A 26,632-nucleotide genomic window follows, 5' to 3' on the forward strand; every position below is an offset into this window, starting at 1 on the left:
TCTTTTTGGTATAGGTTCATAGTTCTAAAATGCATATTTACCACTATGGAAACCTCTCTGCAGAATTTTGCAGGCATCAGAAACCTACAGTTATTCTAGAATGGTTTGATTATCAACACAGATAGAAGTTGTACATCAAGCATGTCAAATTGAAAAGCTAATATGGGCCAAATAAACAAGATTTAAGTTTATGTGGGTTGCAAAAAAACAAATGCTTCAATTTTCATAGAAACGTAGGTTTATTTCAGTAGAGACATGCTGAATACAAAGGGCTGAAATGAATGAGTAATCGTTAACATAAAATAATAGGCCGTTTTAATAAAAATATTTTTTCTTGAACATTAATTTACCAATCACTGAATAACTGCACAAATTAATAAGTGTAATGCAAATAAGCCTATTTTTCTTGCTCTCTGAAAGCGAAATATTTCCTGTTGCGCACACCAAACAAGTTAGTCCAAGACTAATGACGTGGCAATCGGCTGCTAAAATATTTGCTGCTAGTTTTAGTGGAGAGAAATGGTGTGCCTGTACGTAAGGCGCGTAAGGGAAATGAATGCAACATGTTTATAGTAATTATTAGCAAACATAGTTCATTATTAATAGTATAACAGGATCTTGTAAAAATTAAGTTACGAAATTTTTATTAAAACATTTCTTACATACCATTATATAGGCTAGGCCGCATATGGGCCGCAAGTTTGACATGCTTGTTGTACATTATAGCACAGATACCTTTTGTTTCTGTTTTAACCTTCTAGTCCACTTAAAATTTAAGTTTATTTAGATATGGGTGGCTTATTATTATGTTTTTAACTTTTGTAACAAGTAATCTCTTGAGCTTCCTGATGGTTTTGGTTCCCTTTCCTCTTCTTAAATAGTCATATTGTATGACATGTCGCACTTTTAGGACCTTTTAAGGACATCTAAAGCTGCCTATACTAGCGGGGATTCAAATCTTTACAAAACTGCAATTAAGGATTTCATTTTTTAATTAAAAGAGCTTTATTAATATTGTTTTCAGTATCTTACTCTTTTAGTATCCTAATATATAAAAAGCCAGGGGCCGTCATGACCGAAACAACAGCAGGCCGCGTGGGGCGACCAGGCCAGCAGGAGGGCAGTTGGGGGCGACCAGTTCAGCAGAGGGGCAGTTGGGGGCGACCAGGCTGGCATGTGGGGCAGTGAGGGGCGATCGGGCCAGCATCAGTGGGCAGTTAGGGGTGACCAGGCCAGCAGAGGGGGGAAGTAAGGGGCGACCAGGCCAGCGGTGGGGGGTGGGGGGGCAGTTAGGGCAATCAGGCATGCAGGCAGGTGAGCAGTTAGGAGACAACGGTCCCAGATTGTGAGAGGGATGTCCCGGATTGGAGAGGATGCAGTCTGGGCTGAGGGGGCCCCCCTCCCCCCGTGCACGAATTTCATGCACTGGGCCTCTAGTATCTACACTAATAAAAGAGAAACATGGTAATTAGCGTACGACCGCTACCCTTCCCATTGGCTAATCAGCATATCCTTATGCAAATTAACTGTCAGCCAAGATGGCGGCCTGCAGCCAGGCAGCTGGAAGCGAACATGAGGCTTGCTTGCTCCAGTGACTGCAGACTCCAACGTTCTCCGCCTGACTTGCAGGCCTCTGAGCTGGCAGTTTGAAACTTTGTAACAAATATAGCCAGCTGGGATCTCAGAGCTGAAGTTATACATTGTTTCGATTATAGAAACCAGCAGCTGAAGCCTCAGAGCTAGAGCCAGAGCTAAAGCTGGCCCAGAAGAAAAGAAAAAAAGGAGCGGTTGGGAGCTTCAGTCAAAACCGCCAGCCTGAAAGCAGCCCTCAGCCCCTCACCCAGACTGGCCAGGCACCCCAGTGGGGACCCCCACCCTGAAGGGTGTGTGACCAGTTGCAAACAGCCATCATCCCCTCATCCAGGCTGGCCAGGCACCCCAGTGGGGACCCCCACCCTGATCCAGGACACCCTTCAGGGCAAACCAGCCGGCCCCCAGGCCTCTATCCTATGTAGTAAAAGGGTAATATACCTCCCAGCACTGGGATCAGCGGAGCCAAGAGGTCTCCTGGCACCAGATCAGCATGACAGGGTGCAGCGCCCAAACCCCCTGATCGCCCTGCGGCTCTGTGTGTGACAGGGTGTGGCATCCCAACCCCCTGATCGGCCCTGCTCTGTGTGTGACAGGGGGTGGCGCCCCAATGCCCCCCTCCCCCCTCCACGGGCCCTGCTCTGTCTGTGACGGGGTACAGCCATAACCTCCCCATCGGCCCTGCCCTGAGTGTGACAGTGGCGGCGCCCCAACCCCCTGATCCGCCCTGCTCTGTGTGTGACAGGGGGCGGTGCCCTAACTCCCCTATCGGCCCTACTCTGTGCGTGATGGGGGAGCTCCCCAACCCCCTGATGGGCCCTGCTCTGTGCATGAGAGGGGGGAGCTCCCCAACCCCCTGATGCGCCCTGCTCTGTGAGTGACAGGGGGCAGCGCCCCAACCCCCTGATTGGCCCTGCTCTGTGCATCACGGGGTGGTGCCGCAACCTCCCCATTGACCCTGCCTTGAGTGTGATAGGGGGCGGTACCCCAACCCCCCAATCAGCCCTACCCTGAGCGTGACTGAGGGTGGCATCACAACCTCCCAATCCGCCCTGCTGTGTGCATGACAGGGGGCGGCGTCCCAACTCCCCAATCGGCCCTGCTCTGAGCCCGACCAGGGGCTGCACCTAGGGATTGGGCCTGCCCCCTGCCACCCAGGAGCAGGCCTAAGCCAGCAGGTCATTATCTCCCAAGGGGTCCCAGACTGCGAGAGGGCACAGGCTGGGCTGAGGGACCCCCCCTTCCCCCCCGAGTGCACAAATTTTTGTGCACGGGGCCTCTAGTAGTGTTATGATCAGGTACATTAAAGTTGTTTTACTTAAAATACTGACTTACCTTCAGAGTATTTAGTGTTTGTATGAGAATGTTTTCACTTAAGGACACTTGAGTGTACTGAATTTAGAAATGTCTGAGTAGAAATTATAAACTCTTATAATCTAATTTTTAATCTAAGTATATGTTCATTGTATACCAAAATGCATTAAATATTACTTTAGAAATGTTCATTTGAAAACAAGTTGGCTAATACTATGTTTCATGATGCTAAAATGAACTATTAATTTCTGTACAGAAGTGTTTCTAAATATAAATATTAGTTTTCAAAAGGCTTTTTTCATGTTTACTTGTTCCTAAATTTAAAAGACTAGTAGGTATTTAGAGTTATGTTATAAAATGCTCTTGGGCCTCTTTTCAAAAAGGATAAAAAGTTAGCATTAGAAATCTACTGTATTCAGGTAACCACCTTCTCCTTAATGTTCTCCAGAAATTTTGAGGGGATTACTTAACAGATACACCTTTAAAACTGCAGATTTGAACATATCTAAAACCTTTGGAACAATTTGTAGCTTGCAGCAACATTTCATTCAACTGCACTCCACCTGCCTCCCACCCCCCAGATTGGCAATTAAGTTATTTAACAAACTTGTAGCCCTTTCTTGAATTAACATTAGACAAATAGATTTTCAGTAGTTGTCTGGCCACAGGTTAAAAGGATTCTAGTTTTTCCTGTCATGTTTTTTTGACCATGATTTGTTATTTATTGCATGGAAACTTCACTCCAGCTTGTGGAGAGTTTCCCTTTGTCCTTCATTTTTACCCACAAGTCTAATTATCTCACCCATATGTGAGTGAGATCATTGTTATTGCCTCACCACTCTCAGTTTCAACTTTTGTCATAAATACTTAAAGCCTAAACACCTTTTCTCCTATCACTTTCAGCTTGCTCTCTCTATGACATGATAGAGCAGTGATGGCGAACCTATGAACTCATTTTTTTGGTTGATTTTTCTTTGTTAAATGGCATTTAAATATATAAAATAAATATCAAAAATATAAATCTTTGTTTTACTATGGTTGCAAATATCAAAACATTTCTATATGTGACACAGCACCAGAGTTAAGTTAGGGTTTTTCAAAATGCTGACATGCCGAGCTCAAAAGGTTCGCCATCACTGTGATAAAGTTTATTTGTAAAACACCTAAATCTAAGCACAGAATGAGCAACTCACCTTACATCAAAGAACAAGCTAAAGGATGAAACTGAAGACCATCCACAATTGATATGCTATGTACTGGTGGTAGACAAAGTTGACACCCTTTCACCCTAATATTGTCTATGATAATATTTAGGATATTATGTTGAAATTAATAATGGGAGAACTGGTAAAAAACTTTATTTTTTAAAGTTAGTGTGGTACAAGTAGTAAGAGAAATAAAGTGATGATATTGAAACAAGCTTTGATTTATTATGTTAGAAACTTTTTTAATGCTAGTGTGTGAAGAAACCATTATACATACCTCTCTGCCTCATATCTACAGTTTCACCCTTCCTTCCCCAATTCAAAACCCTTCCCTCTCCTATTCAGAATTAGACTGAGATAGGAGACAGACATTGGATTGGTAGAAATAAAAATTCATTTATGCTGAGCAAAGAAAACAACTAGACACACAAAAGTATATACTGTATACTTCCATTTATATGAAATTCTAGAATAGGCAAAACTAATCCATGAATTTCATAAAATACTAGAGGCCCAATGCACGAAACTCGTGCAAGAGTAGGCCTTCCTTCCCTTGGTTGCCGGCACCAGCTTCCCTCTGGCACCTGGGACCCGAGCTTCCCTCCAGCAGGCACCCAGTACCCGGGCTGCCTTCCCTCTGGTCGCTGGCAGGGACCCAGGACCCAGGACCTGGGCTTCCCTCGCAGCCCCGGCTTCGTCCGGAAGGTTGTTCGGCTGTCTGGTCTAATTAGCATATTACGCTTTTATTATATAGGATAGACCTAGAGAATTAATGTTTTGTACTATGTAAACTGTTAATTGTTTAGTATTAAAAATTAGTAATATAATGGTATTTATGACTTGTACTAAACCTAGACATGCCTAATCTTTATATGTAAAAGCCTGAACAACCGAACGACTGGTCACTATGACGCACACTGACCACCAGGGCGCAGATGCTTAACGCAGGAGCTGCCCCCTGGTGGTCATTGTGCTCCCACAGCCAACCTCCCGTGGCTCAACCTCCCGCTGCCCCGATTGCCAGCCAGGCTGAGGGACCCCACCCGTGCACAAATTCGTGCACTGGGCTTCTAGTGACTATGAATATGATCCTTTTGATTACACAATAACCCAAGCCATCCTTGAATAGTTCCTTTAGTTAGTTTCTGCTGTGGTATCAATTTCCTTACATTTAACCAAAGGGTGGCTAATTCAGTGTTGGTTTACTTACATATTTTAAGATATTAGTAGAAACTGAAAATATGTCCTGTGATGGTTAGAGTATTGTAACTTTTCTCTTACTAGTTTTTGTACTGTAAAGGAATGCTACTTTTATTTTCCATATTTGATATAAGGATGGTAATGATTACAAAGATATCTAAGTGACTAGTTCATCCTTTTAAATATCTTATAAAAGATACGTTTGTGACTATTTGAAATATGCTTACTGAGAAATTATTTTATCAAATATTATATTGATTTCATTTAGTCTTTTAAAATTACTTTTTGTTAGACGTTTAGTCACAAGCATTACATTTCTATTAGTGTATTTAATAGAAGGAGGATATGTTTGGGAGTAGTTTTGTTGCTACTGGATTGATGGAAAACATAATTTGTTTTTATTCTAGACAACCAGATGTTCCAATATTTTATTACAGTTGTGCCAACAAAACTGCATACATACAAAATTTCAGCAGACACCCATCAGTTTTCTGTGACAGAAAGGGTAAGTTAAATCCAATTAATAAAATGTTTTTTTTTAGCATTTTATATTCCTCCTGCTACATAATAAGGTTGTACTTTCAGTTGGTGCCCTCCCCCATTTAAATTTGTTGAAAAATTGAAATGCATTAATATTTTAAGACAATAAAATACCAGAAATGGGTCTTAATATGTTCTAGCGAAAGAAAAGAAGTAGAGAAATGGGTGTTAATATGTTCTAGTGAAAGAAAAGAAGTAGTATATATATATTTTTTAATCTGGAAGGTTTTGTATTCAATTAACTCAAAGTTATTAAATTGATGGCATTAATTATTTTAGTCTTAATATCTTAATTTTGTAATGTTTTCTCATGTATTGGTATAAACAGTTTTCTTATTTGCTGGCAGATTCTCTGATTGCTGTGTTACTTCTTTTTTAATTAATGTATCTAACCTTGGTCATGCATGCTTATTGTGGCTCAGATAACAGATTTTGAGGGTTTGTCTTCCTGACTTGTGCTTTGTCTACTTAAGAGGACAAGTGTTCTGCAAACTTAGGGTGCATTGGCCTTATAAATAAATATGACAGTGAGGATCAGAGTGCTGGAACTGGACAGTTTAATATTTCTCATCTATTCTGGGGTCATGTTTTCTTACTGTGTTTAAGAATGGTAAATATTCAAATAGTAGTATTCAGAAGAATTCTAAGGCAAATTTAAGTACTTAAAAATTTGCTTAAGATGGAGTTTTCTTTTAATAGTCTTATACTTTGTGATGACTTTGTCCTTAATGCTTATAGAATTTTCCTTATTCTTAGATTAAATACTAAATATTTTAGGGGTGAAGTGTCATGTGTTTAAAACTTTTCACATGACTCAGCAGGGGAATCAAGTATGTACTGGTATAATAACTCTGTGTGTGTGTGTAACTAGGTAAAGTGCACACAAGTATATATTGTGCTTTTCTGCATTTCTGTATGGGTAGGGAGATACCATTTCTCACTAAGATTGGCACCACCTGATATCGGTCTACATAGTGGCCAAGCTTTGGGGAAAACAGGCACACATCATTGCTATGGCAATGCAAAACAGCATAGTCTCTAAGGAAGGGAATCTGGCAGTATCTATACAATGACTCAGTAATCCCAGTTCTAGGAGTTGAATACAAGGATAAAAATAGAGAAAATATCACAGTGATGTGTGTATGAGGGTATTCTTTGTGTTATTTATAGAATACTAGAAACTTAAGTGGTACATCCATAATTGAGGAACATGCAACTTTAAAAAAAGAGAGAAAATATATAACTGTATACCAATACGAAATTATCTTCATGATATATCCTATATAATAAAACCCTAATATGCAAATCAACCAAATGGCAGAATGACTGGTCGCTATGACATGCACTGACCACCAGGGGTCAGATGCTCAGTGCAGGAGCTGCCCCCACTGGTCAGTGCGTTCCCATAGGGGGAGTGCCGCTCAGCCAGAAGCTGGGCTCATGGCTGGCGAGCGCAGGGCGGTGGCAGGAGCCTCTCCCACCTCTGCTGCAGGTGGGCGGTAAGGAGTGAGGTGTCCTGGACTGCAAAAGGGATGTCCGCCTACCAGCTTAGGCCCACTTAAGCTGGCAGGCAGATATTCCCCAAGGAGTCTTGGACTGCGAGCGGGCACAGGCCAGCCAGAGGGACGGACACACACACACACACACACACACACTCCAGTGTATGAAATTTTGTGCACCAGGCCTCTATTTTAAAGAATTAAATAAAATAAAAAATAGAATCCCAGAGCATTTGACCATTGCAGAGTATGTTTGTGCCAATAAGGTGACTAAAACAGTTGTGTTTCACTTAAGAAACAAAAAACACAAAAGGAGTACCTGGAGTTGGTAAAGTGGAAGATGAGGGGGACAGAAATTGGGAGGACTGGCCTTCATTGGTCCTGCAACCCAAAGGGGATCATTATTAGTCTTTTGTTCCATGGATAGTCTGATTGATCCCTGAAATATCTTTCATCCATAGAGGTGGTGAGAGTATATTTTGGCATGGCTGAACTTATCAGGGCTTTAAGATGAAGTCACTTTATTGGAAACTTGAACAATGGCTTTATAAGGCTCTATTGTGTTAATAGGGGGACGGGTTTTATAATGTCCAAATAAAATTGTTTTAACTTACCTTGTTATTTGTATTCTAAAGCTTGCAGTTCAATTGTAGCTGAGTCAAAATAGGTAGGGCCTGACAATAAAAGTCATAACAAAGCACTGTGATAGTATAGTTGTTTTGAGCTATAATAGAAATGTTTTAGAAAGTTTGCAAACTTGATTTTGAAGTGTAAACAGAATGAATGAAATAGAATATTTTCTTAGTGTGCAGTGTGGTAGGTTTATAATTTTAGTTTCATTTCTTTCAAGAAAACAAATTTTTAAACACTGAACCAGTTTAAACCAAATATTGATATCTTTAAAATTAATGCACTATTTTTTTTCCTGTACTATATCTCATGTTTAAAATGAACAGCAGAGAGTTAAATTGTTTGTTTTTAAATCTGATCATTTAAATAACAGGAAGTAAATGATTATTTTGTAAGTGTTTAGCAAAGAAATATAAAAAATATGTCAAAATAAGAATTTAGTTTTCATTGATTTGGTCAATGAAGAATGTCCCACATAGTTAGTTATAAGCTCTTGAGCTCAATAGAAAATTTGTATGTTAAGTGACCTTTTAGAGAAAATCAGAAAGAATAATTTTCTCCTTCAGATTGCTTCTAAAGCGAACCACTCAAAGAATACAGAACAATTTGATTGTCTCTTAAGACCCTAGACTAGTGGGGCAATTCGTGCAGAGGTTTGGATGTCCCTCTCCCACAGTAGGGGTGTAGGGCTTCATAGTGACTGTATGTAAGTAACCAGCTGACATAAGTCCTGTTTTGCTTCTCCTCCTCTCTCTCCCCTTCCTCTGCCTTCCTTTAGGAACGTGTCATTAATCATGCTGCAGGCAGCCATGGATTCTCTGGGATATTTATGAAATATGATCTCAGTTCTCTTATGGTGACAGTTACTGAAGAGCATATGCCATTCTGGCAGTTTTTTGTAAGACTCTGTGGTATCATTGGAGGAATCTTTTCAACAACAGGTTAAGATTCATTCCTTTTTTGTCTAATTTCTAAAACTGTTGCTGACACTGAAATTAGGATGTTTGTATTTAAAAGGGGCAGAAAATATACACACTTTTTCATGTTTTGATATTTAAAGAACTTTTTCTTTTAAGACTTCATTCCAAATCTCCAAAATTAATGGATTAAGCATACCTAAACTCACTGCATTCAGTGATTTAAGGGAGATTACTTAGTGAGCTAGACAGATCCTGGAAGTGAATCCAAGTTCTCCCATTTACATAGTGATAGCCTTGTATAAATCGCCTACCTTTTCTGAAATTGTTTTCTCATCTATAAAAAAGGAAATAATGGTTCCTAACTTGCAAGTGTGTTGTAGAATTAGATGAGAAAATGCCTAGAAATAGTAGACACTTGAATGTAAATTTTCTATTTGTTTTAAAGTATTTTTAATTGTATGATATGTAAAATAATATCTTATGGTTCTTGGAACTATGTGATAGTTCAGTCAGTGTTTTTATGATTTTGACCTTTTTGCCCTGATACTATGGGGTTCTCTCAAAGATAATTACTTGCAGAATTGTAAGAGTTAAGTACAATAAATAGAGAAAGGAAGAAGTTCTTTCTTTATCCCCAACCCATATTGAGTATTACGTGGACTGAGTAGTTTATATACTTTGAATTATATTTTTTAGATAAATGACTAGCTTTTCTTATAAAAGTCTTTGTCATTGTTTCATTTAAATACATTTAAATTTGTGGTGCTGGTATTTATTTTTTAAAATTATGTGGGTGGAAGATGTATTAAGCACTCTTGAAAAGATTACTTTGTCAAGTTCAGGAATCATTGGATCTTGTGATTTTGAAAATAAATTCATTTGTTTTAAAATTTAACTGTCATTACTTTTAACTGTGGGAGTAAAGCTGACTGCTTTCTTTCCTTAATCTATACCATTATAGTTCAGTTTTATATTATTTAGGAAATAATTACATTATAGCATAATTTAATTAAAACATTTTTTTATTACAGGCATGTTACATGGAATTGGAAAATTTATAGTTGAAATAATTTGCTGTCGTTTCAGACTTGGATCCTATAAACCCGTCAATTCTGTAAGTGGTATAGTATAAATGGTACTGATCTCTAGCTCATAGTACTATTGTTAAATCTAAACAGTATCTTTTGGTGCCCAGAAAAAAATTGTCCCCAATAAAGCCTTGTGTTTAGAGGAACTAGTGTAATGAGTAAAACTGATTCTCTGGTCTTTTTCTCCCTAGGTTCCCTTTGAGGATGGCCACACAGACAACCACTTACCTCTTTTAGAAAATAGTACACATTAGCACCTCCTAGGTGAAGGAGAAAAACTTTTTGCCTGAGACATCAAACCTTTTTTAATAATAAAATATTGTGCAATATATTCAAAAGAAAAAAAAAACATGAATGAAAAGCAGGAATCATACCTAGAAAAAAAAGAAAAAACCCAAACTGAAATCCTATATATGTTGTGTCTGTTACAAATGTCTTAGAAGAAATTATGCAGCTAATCAGTGAATAAGTCCAACTGGAATATTGCTTCGAAGATGACCCCTTCTGATATTTTCACAGCAAATGGGCAGTGTTGAAATCGGACCTTGAAGAGGCTGAAGGAAAGAGGTCAAACCACATTTAAAGAAAAAGGCATTAATAGTGCTAATGTCTGCGTCCTTTTGTTTTTAAAATATGATGTCAGAATAAAATATGGAAAACTAGTCTAAACTTTAAAAAGTTGTGATCAGGTCACCTTGTTAATAAAGCTAAACAGGGATGGGTTCACATGCCATAGCCATATTAATGTTAAGCCATAATGACAAGACCATTTATCCCATAGTTTGGTCTTTTGAAGGTAACTGCTTTTCTTTAACCTCTGGCTATTGACTTTTTTAACTATTCAAGGCAGGTGAATTCAAAGACCAAGGAGAATTCTTACAGGGGCAGATACATAGGTGCTATAATATGTAACTGGAATCATTCACAAATTGGATGGTGGGCACTTATACAGGGAAAAGAAAGCACATGTTTTTAAAAGATGCTAAATTTTCTAATCTGATCATATTGTTGGTATACTGTGGGAGCAGGGGGTGAGTAATAAAAAAATACACTACTGATAATGAAAATTATCAGTTTGTAAAATATTAAGAAAAGTAGAATATTTTATACATGCTGTGGTGAGTAGGCGACAGGGTAACTTTAAATAAAATAAAAGTGTGAGGCAGCTATTTAAGTAAAACAAGATGTCATATCTGAGAGGTTATCATTAAATGATTTCCGTTAAACTATTAAACTGGATGAAAGAGGTATTTGCATTCAGAATGTTCTGAATGTGGTTGATTCTGTATTAGATTGTGTTGTTCTGTCTTTCTTACTATTTAAGACTTGATTTAAAATTTTCAGACTATAAAAGATTAAAAATGAGAGGGAGATATCATTCAGGTACCATTAAAAACTTATTTGGAATATGTGTGCCAACATAAGTTTCCTTTTGTAATACTTAATGTTAGTAGAAGAATCTTCAACCAATCCCCATGGTGTAAATCACTTAGGGAAATAGGGAAACAAAAATTCCCGGTAAGTACCAAGGCCAAGGCTAAAAAGCTAGATTTAAAAATCATGGTTTTTAGAGGACAAGCTGTCACAAATTGTAGTTTTTCAAATGGATTTTTTAAAAAGTAAAATGGTTTCTTGAAAACAGTTTGGACAGTAACGTAATGGAGAGGAGAAATACTGAAAAAACTTTGCAGTAAAGCTTATGTTGAATGGTATTTTGCAGAAAATAACAAGCATCAATGTTTAAAATGTAGTTTATCATTAAAAGCCACAAAGTTAACTGATTAATACAGGTGACATAACAGGCTTTGAAACATATTTGAATCCAGAAAATTCCAAATAATGAAGATGTTTTTTATTTCTTCAGATATTTCCAATGAAAGACTAGAAACTAATAGAGCATTTCTCAAAAGGAATTTTAACTGGAGAGAATTAGAATTTTAGCTATTTTTATTAGACTGTTGGTTGTGTGAGTCTGCTTGTCAGAGAATTCCATCAAATTTCAGGGGTTTTGTTTTTTAATGGGAGGAAAGACAATAACCATTTAGAATTATTTTCTTTCTTGTAGGATTATAGCAGTTAACCATCTCTTAAAATTTTTAAATCTTCATTGTTGAAAGTATTACACATGTTCTCTTTTCCCCCCAATAACCCCTTCTAGCCTGCCCCCCCTGCCCCAGGCCTTCACCACCCTATTGTCTGTGACCATGGGTTATACATCTATATATGCATGTAAGTTTTTGGTTGATCACTTCCCACCCATCCACCTTCCCCTGCCTTCCCTCTGAGGTTCTGCAGTCTGTTCTATGCTTCTATGTACCTGGATCTATTTGTTCATCAGTTTATTTTGTTCATTAGATTCCACATAATTGTGATATTTGTATTTCTCTGACTGGCTTATTTTGCTTAGTATAATACTTTCCAGGTCCCTCCATGCCATCTCAAAGGGTAAGTGATCTTCCTTTTTACTGCTGCATAGTATTTCATGTTATAAATGTACCACAGCTTTTTTATCCTCTCATCTACTGATGGGCACTTGGGCTGTTTCCTGATCTTAGCTATTGTAAATTGTGCTGCTATGAACATAGGGGTGCATATATACTTTAAGAAGAATTTTAAAAATTATTTAGGTACTTATATGATTTTTAATTGTTTTCATGTTTTTCAAATACCATATTGAAATGTTAATGGAATTATTTTTTCCCATTAAAACTATGAAAGGAATTTCTTCAAAGCAAAATCTTGCTTTGCTATTGATTTTCATTTTAAAAATTAAGAAAGATTTCCAGCTGAAATTCCTTGAATAGCAAGATCAGATTTTTTGGCAATCAAAACATAAGATTCTTGTCAGCCCTTTGGATGATGGATGATGAAGTATACCTGTATATTAAGATTTGTTAGGTGTTCTGATCTCAACAAGTGTTGCTTTGAACACTGTATGTAGTGACCTATTCGGCTTATGCCTGGGGATGCCTTCGGTAGGAGACCTAACTTTGTTAACTCAATCCTTTTTATTAGGCTGTTCATAATATCTACACATATATTTCAGTCTAAATATTTTGAAGTTGAGATCTTGAATTACATGAAATGTTTTTTTTAATTATTTGCATATCTTGGCCTATAAGAAGAGATGAAATATTTAGGTGACTAATTCTCTGCTACAGTATTTGTACACTTCAGACTACCTCTTGGAAAAGCTTAACTCAGAATTACAAAATTCTATTTTCAACTCAGATAATTTAATATGCTTTTCTCATGCATTTTATGATACAAAGCACTGAATTTTTAAAACATTTATGAATGCAAACAAAATTTACAATCTTTAATACAAACTTAATTCATAAAGGACTAAGATGTCTTAATTTTTTAATGGTGTAAGGGGAGGGCTAAATTACATACATTCTGTTTGCATGTCTGAGGTTAGTAATTCAAGTACTAACTTATATATGTAAAGTAATCTAGCACTGAGCATTTTTCCATACTTCTGTGTGGGCATATGGAGCAACCATTACATTTTAGGATAGGTAGTTGCTTATGTTTCCAGAACATTAGATTTGCAGTTCTAGAAAAATAGCCACGTGGAAATTTACATGTGACTCCTGTGAACTTTGCAGATTATTTATGTTTTTGGAAATTTTAGGCTGACCTACATTAACTATTAACTTTATTGTGAGAGAACACATTATTTGGGTGTTAGTCCCTTTGATCAGTCTATTTACCTTGAGATTCTAAATCAGTTATTTTAAAGTGATAAGTGGAGATAATGTTAGGTTAGTATAAAATTGTGAGAAATGTTTTTTCTGAGTTCTGTGTCCATCTGTCCTAACTTTCTCTAATATTAATTGTCTTAGGTGGTGACTGTCTTCAACTCAGTAGTATTTATTACTGTATCGGGTATTTAGTGAGTGCAGAACATAGGGGTTACCAAAACTTTTCAAATATAAATACCTTTTCTTTCTACTTACCATCCCCTTCCCCCAAAAAGTAGGAGGTTTTTTTCCCTCATTGCACTGTATATATTAGGCACTCAAATAATTGTTAGTCTTGATTTAAAATCACTTCTTTCATACAGATACCTATCGGCTTTCAGTGCTTACAAGAGAACTATGTCATGTCTCTAATACGACAGGTAGAAAACACTGCAGCATATAAATGCTACCCTATTAATGGTCAGAAAAAGTGGAGCATTATGTACTTATATGTTAATTTGTATTAAACTGGTAGGTTCTTGGGATGATTACATTTTTTTCTCAGGGAGGGTTAAAGACACAATACTGAAAAAGAAAAACAATTTTAATTCAAATTTCCATATAATCAAAAGTCAAAATGAATACTTGATCAGTGGAATTTATTGAATTAGTAAAACAATCAAAAGATAGTAAATTCTTAGAACTATTATGTTTTATCCAGTCTCATTGAATTATATATATTTCATTTTTACTGTATCTGTAGTTATCAGTGTAACTCAAAAATATTGTATAGACATCTTAAGCTAAAGATCACCAGCTGTTTTTTTTCAGAGCTGGGTTGCGTGCCCTGGAAAGTAATTCCCAGAACTTAGATGAGATTGGGGTGGATATTGTTCAGAAGAGTTACCCCAAAATGCCTTTTATGGGTTCAGAAAAATCTCAAGTAATCCTAGAAGCTTCCCTCAGTTACTTCAATGTGCCATCTTGAGTACCAATTATTACAGCTAGTAAGCATAAACATATTAACATTCTATGTTCATGTAATTATCTAGTAGTTGTGATTATTTTTAATTGGGCCCCAATTATTAAACTTGAATAATAACCCATGTTTTTAGCATGAGATAACTGCAGTCAGTATGCACTGATCTCTCAAATCAGATGAAAGTTAGGGTAATAGTTATATAGAAATTTAGGAATAAATAGTTTTTAGTAATTCATTTTTATTATACATAAAATATTTTTAAACAAAACACCTATTCTCTAAATGTAGTCACTTAATGAAGTCTGTCCTTTTCTGCTGTACATTGTACAATTAGCAATGTGCAATTGGAATGATCGAGACACTAGACACTCTAATGATCTGGTGCTCACTAGAGTAATCTTCCCCACTTTATAGAAAAAGACTGAGACTAGCATTTAAATTTGTGTTTAAAGTTTTGTTTTTCCTCAATGCAAAGATCAAGAGACTGGGTTTTTATGATTCCAGCCAAGGAGCTTCCTCTCCATTTCATCACTCCTATTGAGACCTGAGTGAAATAAGCTTAAAGTGGAAGGTTACAGCATCTGTGAGGATGTTGAAACCATTCTTCCACTTAGATTGATTTTAAACCTTTATACTGGGTACCCCAGACTAGTCTCAAGGCTAGAACTGCCTTTCTTGAGCATATTTCCACTTCTGGGTGTTCTGTGTTTATTGAGTTGCAGTTAGTCCTCTCAATGAGAAGAACGCTAAATATGGAAAGAGGGTTGTACTTTGGTGTTTATATTCAAGGACATAGAGTGTTAGGAAGCAATCTGGAAATTATTTTTTCCTAAAATATGCTTGGCTATGACTTTCCTTCTCTCACATTAAAAAAAAAAAAAGATAGAGAAATAGGAAATAGGGCTAAATACATGACAGGACATTTGACAGGTGATGAGGTTGGGCATAGTCTGCCACTTCGTAGTTTTGAGGACCACAGTTTGCTGTTGTAGAGGTATCTGAGAGGTACCAGATAAATGAAGACTGCCAACTGTTCTTAGACCTTGAGCGTGCTGGGCACCCTAAAGTAGGAGAGAAACTTATAACAGAAGCTCACGATGAAGAACCAGACGTTCCGAGCCATCTGAGATCTTGCCATAAGAAGGCGCCAGGCGATGAGGAAGAGGGCAGTATTAAAGAGGTAGTGAATATTTCGGAGCCTGGGGAATGGACATATATAGTCAAAGTTAAAACAGTGCCAAATACCCAACTATTATCAGAAACATAAATGTGTTTCTCTCTGGCTATCACAAGCAAATAAATGCTTACAGGTATGACCTGATAAGCCTTTGAGTTTTATCTTTCATTTCCACAACATTCTCAATAATCAGATTTCCATAACATTACCTTGACTAGTTTCTATTTATCATACTTCTCTCTACTGTAACCTATCTTGCAAACATGGCTAACAGTCTTTCTTAAAGGTACTTTGATCATATTACCATATCACAAATTGCTACTGGTTCCTGTTCACTAGAGGGTAAGTCCTAAAGTTCTCAACTTACTGTTCAAGGTTCCACTCTGTTTTCAGTTTACTTTTTCATCCTTACTATCTCTATTAACCCTTTGCTTCTGCCAGAATTATACCAGACTGTTGTGAGTCTTTTTCCTTGAAGGGATTAATGACAAATTTAAGGCAGCTGAAGGACTTGAAGAGTGGTTATGCCCATGTTACATAGTCTGATCAGTCTCCTGCCTACTGGGTATTCTTTCTCTATATCACATGGTAGGGTGTGGTAGAAGAATCAAAGACACGGGTTCAAATGTGGTTCATGTGTGACTATGAACAAATTACCATTGTTCTTGATAAAAATGGGATAACAGAATGCCTCATAGGGGTGTGGTGAAGGTAAATGAAACAGTGTATCACAGGGCATAGTATAAAGGGAAGGACCTATTATTTAGTAAAAGCTGAAAAAATGTTAATTCCTCCTTTCCTTGGCTCAGATTTCATGTCTGGTGTAAAATCAGATAAACAAATATTAACTGACTGACTATGCTTACCTTTTTAAGTGTTGCTTTGCTTCTGGGACCCCAGCCATATCCTCTTTCAATAAGTACTTCTTGACTCCTAAAACGTAATTTTCAATGTATTCCAACCAATTCAACTGGCGTACATCAAAGTTGAATACCTGAAAGGCAAAAAGATAAAAGGATTGCCAGAATTGCACGGCTGGACAATCACTTTGTTCACTTAATTTTCTTTTACATAAATGAGCAACAGTCAGTTTAGAAGACTTAGCTGGATCCCTCCAAATAAGATTATTTGAGCTGCTATTTCGAAGGCCCTGATAATATAGATTATCATTTCCTTGCAATATTTAAACATGGATCAAGCACAAATACTTTATCTTCAGGAAGTCTTGTGAGGGAAATTTAAGGAACTGTTATTAGTCTGGTGAAAGCTAATTTCATTTCATGTAAAGATGGATTAATTTTTAAAAGTGATGGAATAATATGTTAGGGACCAAAACAAATTATGCATCATTTTCTTTCCATTTCTCTTAAATGTTGATGGTGTCTCTTGGCCTACCTCCTTTTCCTACAATATCAGCACTTCCTTATGCAGATTAAAGCAAACTTTGGAAAGCAAAGCCTTAAGGAGTAGCTTAGCAGAATTTATATTTTATATTTGCTTTAGAGATATCCATTATGTCTCTCAGTGTGCCATTAAATGAAGCCATTCAAAACAGTTCTTTTAGTGTTAAGTGGTAAGGAAAACTTTGCTTCTCTTGAAACATTAGTATGTTTTCTCCTGGACAAAGAATGGCATGAAACTATTTTCCCTTTTCCTTTTCCACCAAAAAGCTCACCAAAAAAATTCACTGCTTCAACGGGAATGGCTTAGGTAGGATCTTGTATACTATAGATGGACATTATATATATATATATTTTTTGTAAAATATTTTTTATTGAAAACGTATACAATACATATCAAAGAGAAGCTTTTTTTCTAACTCATGTCAATTTTAAAATTGTGTCATGATGAACAAAATCAGAAAAATATGAACCATTTTTTTTAACAGGGCCTTTATTAAAACCACTCACAAAAGCAGACAATCTCTGTTCTTTTTCATTCAGCTAAGAATTACTATTTCGGTAATAACAGTCATATGATAGAATTTCCTATTTCATTTGAAATATCTCATTTGGTTACTAGGTAATCTCTTTTTTTTTTAAATTTTTTTATTGCTTAAAGCATTACAAAGGGTATTACATATGTGTCCTTTTTTTTTCCCCACCCTTGACAATACCCCGGCTTCCCCTACCCCCCAGGGACATTATATTTTTTTCATTTTTATCCTTGACTTCATATTCTAATTCAATTTATTTCTATTTTGTTTACATGTGTGTTTATTGTAAGATATGTCAAATCTTTGAGATGATTTTGAGTATTTTCAAAGAGAGCAGATGAGATTAACAAGTTACAAAGAGCTTCATAGATTTGTCCAAAGCTGAGTTGCTTTCCAAAAGTAATTCTGTATCATTTTGTTTGGATATGGTTGTTTTCCACAGTATCACTATTACGTACTCATGGATATAAACAACGGCCTTTTCTTTTATTCTATTTCACTTTTCTAAGGGAGATTTCTGTGAAGCCCTGGTTAGGAAACCTGATTCTGTAGGGCAAATCCAACTGGAAGCCGAGCCATCCCAGAGTTTGGCAATTAAATCCAAGTATTCAGGACTATTATCTTTGCTAAGGTATTTTGAAATTGTATGTTAAATCCAGTACAGATTTGATTTTTTTCATGACATTTTAAGTGATTTTAGTTTAAAATAGTAAAATGTCAAAAATGAAACTCTAAGCTCATTACTTTTTGAATTATTTAGATGGTTAAATTCTGTGGAGAAATGCAATAAAGATAAGCCTACATAAAATTTGAAGCTAATTTTTAAAATAATGTACAATAGCTTGAGGTTTTTTTTAAATAAGCTGGTTTGATCAATCAGCCACGCATTTCAAACAGGTGTTTAGAAGAATTTTGTACAAGGTACGTAAACATTTCTGAAAATAGGTCTACTTCATGTTAATTATAGAGGTACTCAGTGATGATTTCAATTAAAATATCCTTCTAGATCTCAGCCTAACATTTATAGTGTTAGACTGTGCAAGTAGCCATTTGGTTCCATGGCATATCTAGGATTGGATTTGAATCATGCTCTATGAGGCTGGTATGTTAGGAGTAAAATCCTTAGCCTCAAAGCTAGGCTAGCTACCCACTTAATGTTTACTTCTCAATATGACTTGGTTTCTTGTACATGTTGTCAAGAATGAGTTAAATCAAGAAATGTTTTTTTTTCTTTAAAAAGAAATTTCAGTGGAAAAGTGTCAATCAAAAGAGTGAAAATTTAAAGTTAAATTGCAAACTAATGACATGATCAGGGAACTCTTGACTCCTTGAGAAGGAAAGCTAGGAGCATGTACAAAGCACAAAATATTTCTATACTTGTGAATTTAAGAATATGCAAAGATTTCAGGGCTTATTGTTTGTTACCAAAGCTAATATAAAGAAATAAATGGCGCTGATGCTAAGCAATTAAAGTGAAGGCATGTTTTGAGAAATACAAGTCTGAGTTGATTAAATCATTATAGGGAGGAAGATTGACAATGCTTGGGAGAGGGCTATACTGATGGAGGGAGGTCTTTTATGGTTTAGAATAAATAGGAGTTGAGTTTAGCTTTAAAAAGATAAACTATTTTAGAGATGCCAAATGATTTTGATTTGATAAGAACAGTGGAGGAGATAGTGTACAAGCAGAAAATTAGAAATTTTATCCAAGTCATATGCTATGGCTATTAGGGGAAAGATAGAGGTACACAGGGTTTGTTGAAAATGCAACAACTGGGAGAGTGAACAAAGAATTAAAGCTAACTATATGAAGACCCCAGAACAGTAGTGAGGATCTAACAGAAGACCAAGACCCTTGATTTCTTACCTACATTAAGCTTGTTTCCTGCAACTGTGTTGATAGCATTGACTGATTTTCTTAGAGAAAAAAAATTCTGTATATAGCCCAGCTGGTGTGGCTCAGTGGTTGAGCATTGATCTATGAACCACAAGATCACCATTCAATTCCCAGTCAGGGCACATGCCTGGGTTTTGGGCTTGATCCCCAATAGGGGGCATACAGGAGGCAGCCAATCAATGATTCTTTCTCATCATTGATGTTTTATTTTTCCCTCTGCCCTCCTCTCTGAAATCAATAAAAATATGTATATTTTTAAATTATGTGTATATAACTAGAACTTTATTCATCAACTTTTCAGGTCAAATACTTCCAAATTCCAAGTGAGTAAGATTTTCCTATTGGCTAAGTCAGTGCTGTACTTACTCTCTGGTCTTCAGGACTCAGCTTTGACATCAGCATTTCTGTGTTACTTGTGCTCCATTCCCAGCTCCGGTTGACGAAATACTCCAGCATGGAAACAGTTCTTAAAAGCCGATTCATGAGCTTTGTCATCCTGAGTTAAAGATCAGATAGGAACCAGTATCATCAGCATAGCACAGATGGCTGCTTCCCTGTTACTCAAGGAATGCATGAGAAATTGTCTTTGAGAAAGATAAAAATTATCCCTCCACCAATCTTCATCTCCACTAATTCTCATAGCATCCCAGTTAGGTAGGTATAAATCTGCACTTGTATGAATGCAGTAAAGTGAATTTAAGATAAAGTGGCCACAATAATAGGTGTGGAAGCCAAAATTCCAACCAGCTTTGACCTCAAGAAGCCTCTGCTTCTGTAATCTCGCCATCCTGCATCCCATTGCTTAAAAGTGGACCACGTCTTCCAATCTTGTGGTCAGGACTTGGACCAGCTCGGCTTTGTGAACTTGCCAACTTAACAACTTACAAAAACTTCCATATACAGTCTAATTGCTCTTCACAGTATTACTCTGAAGTAGTCGAGATCTGTATTACTTATCTTCATTTTACAGAAGGATTATTAATAGGTTTGTGGTTACATGGCTAATGCTTAAACCTAGGACTTACGGGTACAAGTCACCTTTGGCCTATAGAACAATTGATTTTTACCTTAATCAGGCAAATCGTGATAGTAGTAACTCAGCAATGACTTACTATGCTGTTTTGGGAATTTGGTTTTATTTATGGTCAATCTTAATGCCCACATACTTAATGACTCCTGAGGTACTCTCATTGTATCATGGGAAATTCTTAGGCAGGAGGTAAAATAATGCATCAGAACAGGGTTCTATTTAGCTGTTATTATCTAACATCTTTGCTGCAGACTAAAATATTTGTGTTCCCCTGAAATTCATATCTTGAAACTTACATCCCCATAGCGTAATGGTCTTTAAAGGAGGAGACTGGGAGTTGATTAGTGCCCTTATAAAAGCTCATTCGCAGCATTGGAGGGCACAGAAAGATGACTGTCTAGAAACCAGGTAGCAGGTACTCAACATACCTAGTCTACCAGCATCTGGATTTTAGATGTCCCAGTCTCCAGAACTGTGGGAAATAATCTATGTTGTTTATAAGCCCCCTATTCTGTTATAGCAGCCCAAATGAAATAAGACATTCTTCATGCATTCTATAACTCTGATGTAACTGATGCAATTTCAATAGATTTGTTTTAATTCTTAATCATCGTGCAATGATATTATATGTACAGGACTTTACCAGCACAATAGTATTTTTTTTTATAAAGAAAAAATACAGTTCTTATTCTCAGGTCTTCTTAATACATAAAATGCAAAAACCAAAACGTGATTCATTTTATCACATAAAAATTTAGAACTTCTTTTAGTAATAATAGTGTTACTGTATTCTACACGCTCTTATTCAAAACCATATAAAATAGCTATTACTATCTTTTTTTTTCTTTTTTTTTTTTTTTACAGGTGAGAAAGTTAGGCTTCAGGCAGGTTAAGTAATTTAGGGCTCATGTGGCTAAACTGGTGAAGTCAGAAGTCAGACTCCAAACTTATATGTAGCTCCCCTTGTATTATAAAAATTTCATTTTCAAAGCTATAAGGAATAGACTTAGAGGAAATACATCAAATATAGTTGTGTACACACACACACACACACACACACACGCACACACACACGAGTTTCCAGAAATTATTAAGGCCAACCCAATAGAAAAATAGATGAGAAATAGCAACTCAGAGTAGAGAAAATTTGAATGTCTAATAATGTCTAATGAACAACTGATGGAGGAGAAAACTTGAATGTCTAATGAACAAAACTTGAATATTTGATGAACACAAGGGAGTGCTAAGGACTTGGGGCTCAAATAAAAGTAACAAGAGATGCCATTTGTTGTTTTTATTTTGACAATTGCAAATGGACAGAACCTTTGTTGAGGGCAACCACATATGCTCCAATCCAGCAAAACCACCCTCAGCATCTTCGCCAAACCAGTGGCACATTCTATAAAAAAATTCAAGTGCGCTGGTATTTGTTTACCTCAAAGCAAACCTATATGTATTTCCATATGTGGTTGTAAATGCATAGATCAAATACACGAGGTGAGGGAAGGTTCTAGAAGGACTCTAGCATTTTCTGCCATAAAGATTATTAAAATGTCTATCAAAAACAAACTTACCAATTTTCCACAAATATTACAATTTAATTTCTCAAGAACAAAATTCATAAAGATTTGTATTGGGTCCCTTCTTTGTCTTTTCTACTTACTAAACTTTGCTCTTTATATAGGTCTTCTTCCATCCTTGATATATTTTATAAAGTCTTGAGCATTTCTGCTCACAATGTTGTTTTTCTTTTCCCATTTTTATGTAATAAGCCCCATACAAATATTTTCCCCATAGCCACAGTGTCCCCTTTTCGCTTTGTTCAAGGAGAAATTGACAATTACTGAGTGATGAGCTCTTAATAAGGTTTCTGCAAAATTTAAATAAACTCTACAGTGCCTATGTTTTAGTCACTTGCTCCGCTAATAAGGATGGAAATGAAACATGCTGAGAAAAACTTTCTTCTTTATAAAGAAGCTAGCACCAAAGGCAAGACTATTCATATTTCTGATTCTTGGTTGCAGAAGTTGCCTTTGGTAATGATAACGATGTCTCCTCAGACACATGTAATATTCAAGTGAGACAGAGATAAAAGAGTATGTCCTGTGTCAAACAGCAACATGGTGACAGCACCTAAGCTCTGCATACTGTTTACCCTGTTCCCTCTAAGCAGTGGTTCTCAACCTTCCTAATGCTGCGACCCTTTAATACAGTTCCTCATGTTGTGGTGACCCCCAATTTCATTGTTACAAATTGAACATAATTAAAGCATAGTGATTAATCACAAAAACAATATGTAATTATATATGTGTTTTCTGATGGTCTTGGGCGACCCCTGTGAAAGGGTCGTTCAACCCCCAAAGGGGTCATGACCTATAAGTTGAGAACTGCTGCTAAAGTCTTTACTCACCTCCAGGTGGCAGTAAATCTAGCCCAGATTTCTCCAGATCTTTCCTCCATCACTTACTTTGAGACCATTTGCAATTTTCCCCTTAGCTTCTGTTTCCTCATTTGTGAAATTGGGATGATGAGCATCTCCTCTTTGGGCATTGTGAGAATGAAAATGCGTCTTCCCATGTGTGTGTAATTGAGGCTGGTATCATTACTGTACATTTGAAGATTACCTAACAATTTAGAAAACCCCAGACACAAGGGTCTCAGATGTTTTTCTTTTTTAGTGGATGAGTACTTGCTGAATTCATCAAGCAAGTTCCTTAACATTTAACTTCCTTTATTATCATGGAGGATTTTAAAGGTATGGGGCTTGTCACTACTGTTGCTTTGGTTATCCCTAAAGTTGTGTGTTTGTGTGTGTGAGATTCAGTTGTCACCTCTGATCCCCAGCTGAAGGGAGGGCTAAGGACTGTGAGGCCCTAATCTTCCATGCAGCCACACTCTCAAAGCTGTTGACCCAGTTTCTCACCTGGGCTTCCTTCCTGTGAGTCGTAGATAGAAGTCGTAGATGATGGCAGGGGCCCAGTGGCTGACGGCATTCCAGTACTGGGTTATGATGGTGTTGGTTGTAAGGTCAGCATGTGGCCTCCTAAAAGCTCTCTCAAATGGAATTTTTTCAAAGGTTGCCAAGACTTGGAATCCTGGGTGGGGTGGTGGGGAGCAGGGGATGAAATAAGGAGTAAGTCTGGAGCACATAAACCCATTGTGGTGGATGGCATTTGCAATGGGTCAAAACAATAAAGAGTAAGTATTTGCTTCATAGAGTCAAGACTCAATTTCTGAGAACATTACTAAGATTTTTATCCTGGCAAGTAATCACCTGCAAATTTTAAGCAGTGAATAGGTTAAGAATTGGGTCCTTTTCTTGAAATCTTTACTCTAAAACAACTTCTACAAGAAATAGTTTTAATCAATATAGTGAATGTTATTCAGAAAAACTTAAATCCATCATTCAATTTCAGGGTTATTTAGCCTGTTCTGAAAGTCCCAAGACAGAGTCTAAGGGCCATATTTCCTTGTTTGGATCACTACTTTAGGAACCACCAGGAAAGTTTCGTAACATTTTACTTAAACCTTATAAAGGGCTACTTAAACCTTAAACCTCAGGGCTTCAGGGAAAGAGAGATGGTAAAGGCAGGACTCCTCTGTGCTGGTTCACTTTAAAGACCACAGTCTTTTACTTCTTTGGGATTTCTACTTCTCTGGGAATACATCAGACTCAATTATCTACTCTTATCTCCAGAGGTTTTTTTCATAATATTTTTTTCTTTATATGTTTTTACTTAGAAAAAGCCACGTTAAAATTTTTAATGTACATTTGCAAAGTCAGTAATAATTTTCAATATTCATTTGTATTCCATTTTCATTTTCTCTATGTAGAATTTTCAAAGAATATGCATAAATGCATTATTCAGTTATGATGAAGACAGCAGTTATTATGGTAATAATATGGAAATCTACATGAAAAAATATATACCCTATACAGAAAAGATTCTCAAAAAACATCTGGACTGTTTTCCTCCGAGAGGAATTCATATTTACTTTTAAGAATCACTAGTGGAGTGGTTACTACACATTCAAGGGAGGCAAGAGACCTGTCTTCAATCTCAGGCACCAGCTCCCCATATCAATTTGAATAAATCATTTAGTCTCGGTCCCATATGTAAAATAAAGCAAACCCCCCCCCCCCAGATTATTTTTAAGATCACTTTCAACTATGAGATTCTATAATTCCATAAAACAGATATTAAGAATTATTGGCATGGAAGAAGACTATTTTGAATCTCAGCAATAGAATTTACATGTAACATCTTTTTATTTAAGAGCTTAAAATATCTTGTTTGTGGCTACTAATGCCTTTTTTTATGAATGATATTTTAATTCTGTTATTGTGGTAGAGGAGATATATTTTTTATATTTTTATTTCCATATGTTTTCAGAATTATTTAGATAATCTAAATAACTGGATATATGCTCTAAAGAACTTACTGCTAGAGAATTTCACTTAATTTTCATGGAAGTGATAACTTTAGAGATAGCACATTGTGTTCTGAATTAGAAATCAGATTCTAAAATATTAAGTACATTTGATTTTTTTTCTACATCTAGTACTTAAAAATAGCTAGGTGATCTAAAGTTTCAGATTTTGACAAGAAAATCAACTCCTAAGTTGACAAAGGAGTTCAAGATTGGTTAGCTAATGTTCTGTTCTATGCAGGATTCATCAATTCAACCAGACACCTTCAAGGTTCCTCTTTTTTAAAGGAAATATTTTTATTGATTTTGAGAGAGAGAGGGAAAGAGAGAAAAACATTAATGTGAGGGCAAAACATCAATCGGCTACCTTCTGCAACTCGGTCATGCCCCCTTGCCTGGGAATCAAACCAGCAACCTTTTGGTGCACAGGAGTGCACCCAACCAACTGAGCCACACCAGCCAGGGCTCAAGTTGACTCTTATGGCTAACTGCATAATTAGTGAAAAGTATCCCTGACTCAATAACAGTTTATATTGTTGGACTTTTCTAAATCTACTTTGTCGTTTCACATTGTCAGGGATGTAGCAATGTAGCGAACAGTGGCCCCAGCAGAACTAGTGGCCCCCACAGGAGCAGTGTTTGATCACTGACATTGCTTATTGCTGACTTCTACTTGGTTTTACTTATTTTTAAAAATCTCTATAACTAACGGACTGCTTATTTCTTATAGTCATGCAGATGTTCCCACTGACCCTTCTTTGGTATATTATACTTAACTCTTACACATACACAGTTGTAATTATTTTAGCTCTTATTTTTTTTGTGTGTGTGTTTTTCCCCATTAGATTCTAAGCTTCGTGACTCAATTGGTCTAATTTTTTCCCTGTGGCAGACATAGTAGTGATGTAGTTACATTGCTATGGGCACTTACCCATTTTGCCCCAGTAACAGGGATTCAAGTTACCAGAAGTACAGTGGTAGATTAACGTTGACTTAGGTCTGGAAAATAGAAGAAAATTTAGGTAAATAAAACAAAATGGAGAAATCATCAAAGAAAGATAAGGGAAAATAATATTTTTAAAAGGATGTTTCAGTAATTCTCATGAGTAAGGTAACCTAGGCAATCTTCCTTCTTCTGGTTAAGCAAAATGGAAGAAGTGGAGGAAAAGTGTGTGTGTGTGTGTGTGTGTGTGTGTGTAAGAGATTGGAAATAGGTTGACATATTTGTGGAGCAAATTGAGGTGTCATGATGAGGAGTTAGAAGAGACTAGGCAGTTAAAGGCAGAAACCCTGAAGTTTAAAATGTATGGATATTGCTAGAGCAGAATTTTTCAGACCAACCAATGGGAAGTTAGCAGGGCACATATTAACCCCTAGACAAAGAAGCTTTGGTGGTAACCCATTTGGGGACCCCTCTCTGCTGCAGGGAGCTCTATTACTTTACTATCTCTAATAAACTTTGCTTTTGCTCATCTCTTTGTCCATGAACTCATTCTTCGGTTTTGCA

The 26,632-nt window shown here is 36.6% G+C and overlaps 2 protein-coding genes across 3 annotated transcripts in view; one reads left to right on the forward strand and one right to left on the reverse strand.

Moving 5' to 3' along the window:
• The window catches only part of ERGIC2 (ERGIC and golgi 2), a 36,445-nt gene extending 25,171 nt beyond the window's left edge, over window positions 1–11,274 (forward strand). Inside the window, exons 11-14 of the mRNA XM_070410491.1 lie at window positions 5,717–5,814; window positions 8,757–8,919; window positions 9,930–10,012; window positions 10,178–11,274. Coding sequence (XP_070266592.1) covers window positions 5,717–5,814; window positions 8,757–8,919; window positions 9,930–10,012; window positions 10,178–10,240 — 407 coding nt within the window. The 3' untranslated portion in view covers window positions 10,241–11,274. The remainder of the gene's footprint in view (window positions 1–5,716; window positions 5,815–8,756; window positions 8,920–9,929; window positions 10,013–10,177) is intronic.
• Window positions 11,275–14,332: 3,058 nt separating this feature from the next.
• FAR2 (fatty acyl-CoA reductase 2) overlaps window positions 14,333–26,632 on the reverse strand; it is a 129,222-nt gene continuing 116,922 nt past the window's right edge. For both annotated transcript variants that reach the window (XM_070410490.1, XM_070410489.1), the window contains 5 exons: window positions 26,057–26,124; window positions 23,618–23,789; window positions 20,031–20,160; window positions 16,698–16,825; window positions 14,333–15,853 (listed from right to left, as the gene is read on the reverse strand). In XM_070410490.1, the coding sequence (XP_070266591.1) occupies window positions 15,691–15,853; window positions 16,698–16,825; window positions 20,031–20,160; window positions 23,618–23,789; window positions 26,057–26,124 (661 nt within the window). In that variant the 3' untranslated portion in view covers window positions 14,333–15,690. The remainder of the gene's footprint in view (window positions 15,854–16,697; window positions 16,826–20,030; window positions 20,161–23,617; window positions 23,790–26,056; window positions 26,125–26,632) is intronic.

This window comes from Myotis yumanensis, unplaced genomic scaffold (assembly GCF_028538775.1).
Source record: "Myotis yumanensis isolate MYYU_CA2020_CCGP unplaced genomic scaffold, mMyoYum1.0.hap1 SCAF_3, whole genome shotgun sequence".
In the NCBI taxonomy this organism is placed as follows: Eukaryota; Metazoa; Chordata; class Mammalia; order Chiroptera; family Vespertilionidae; genus Myotis; species Myotis yumanensis.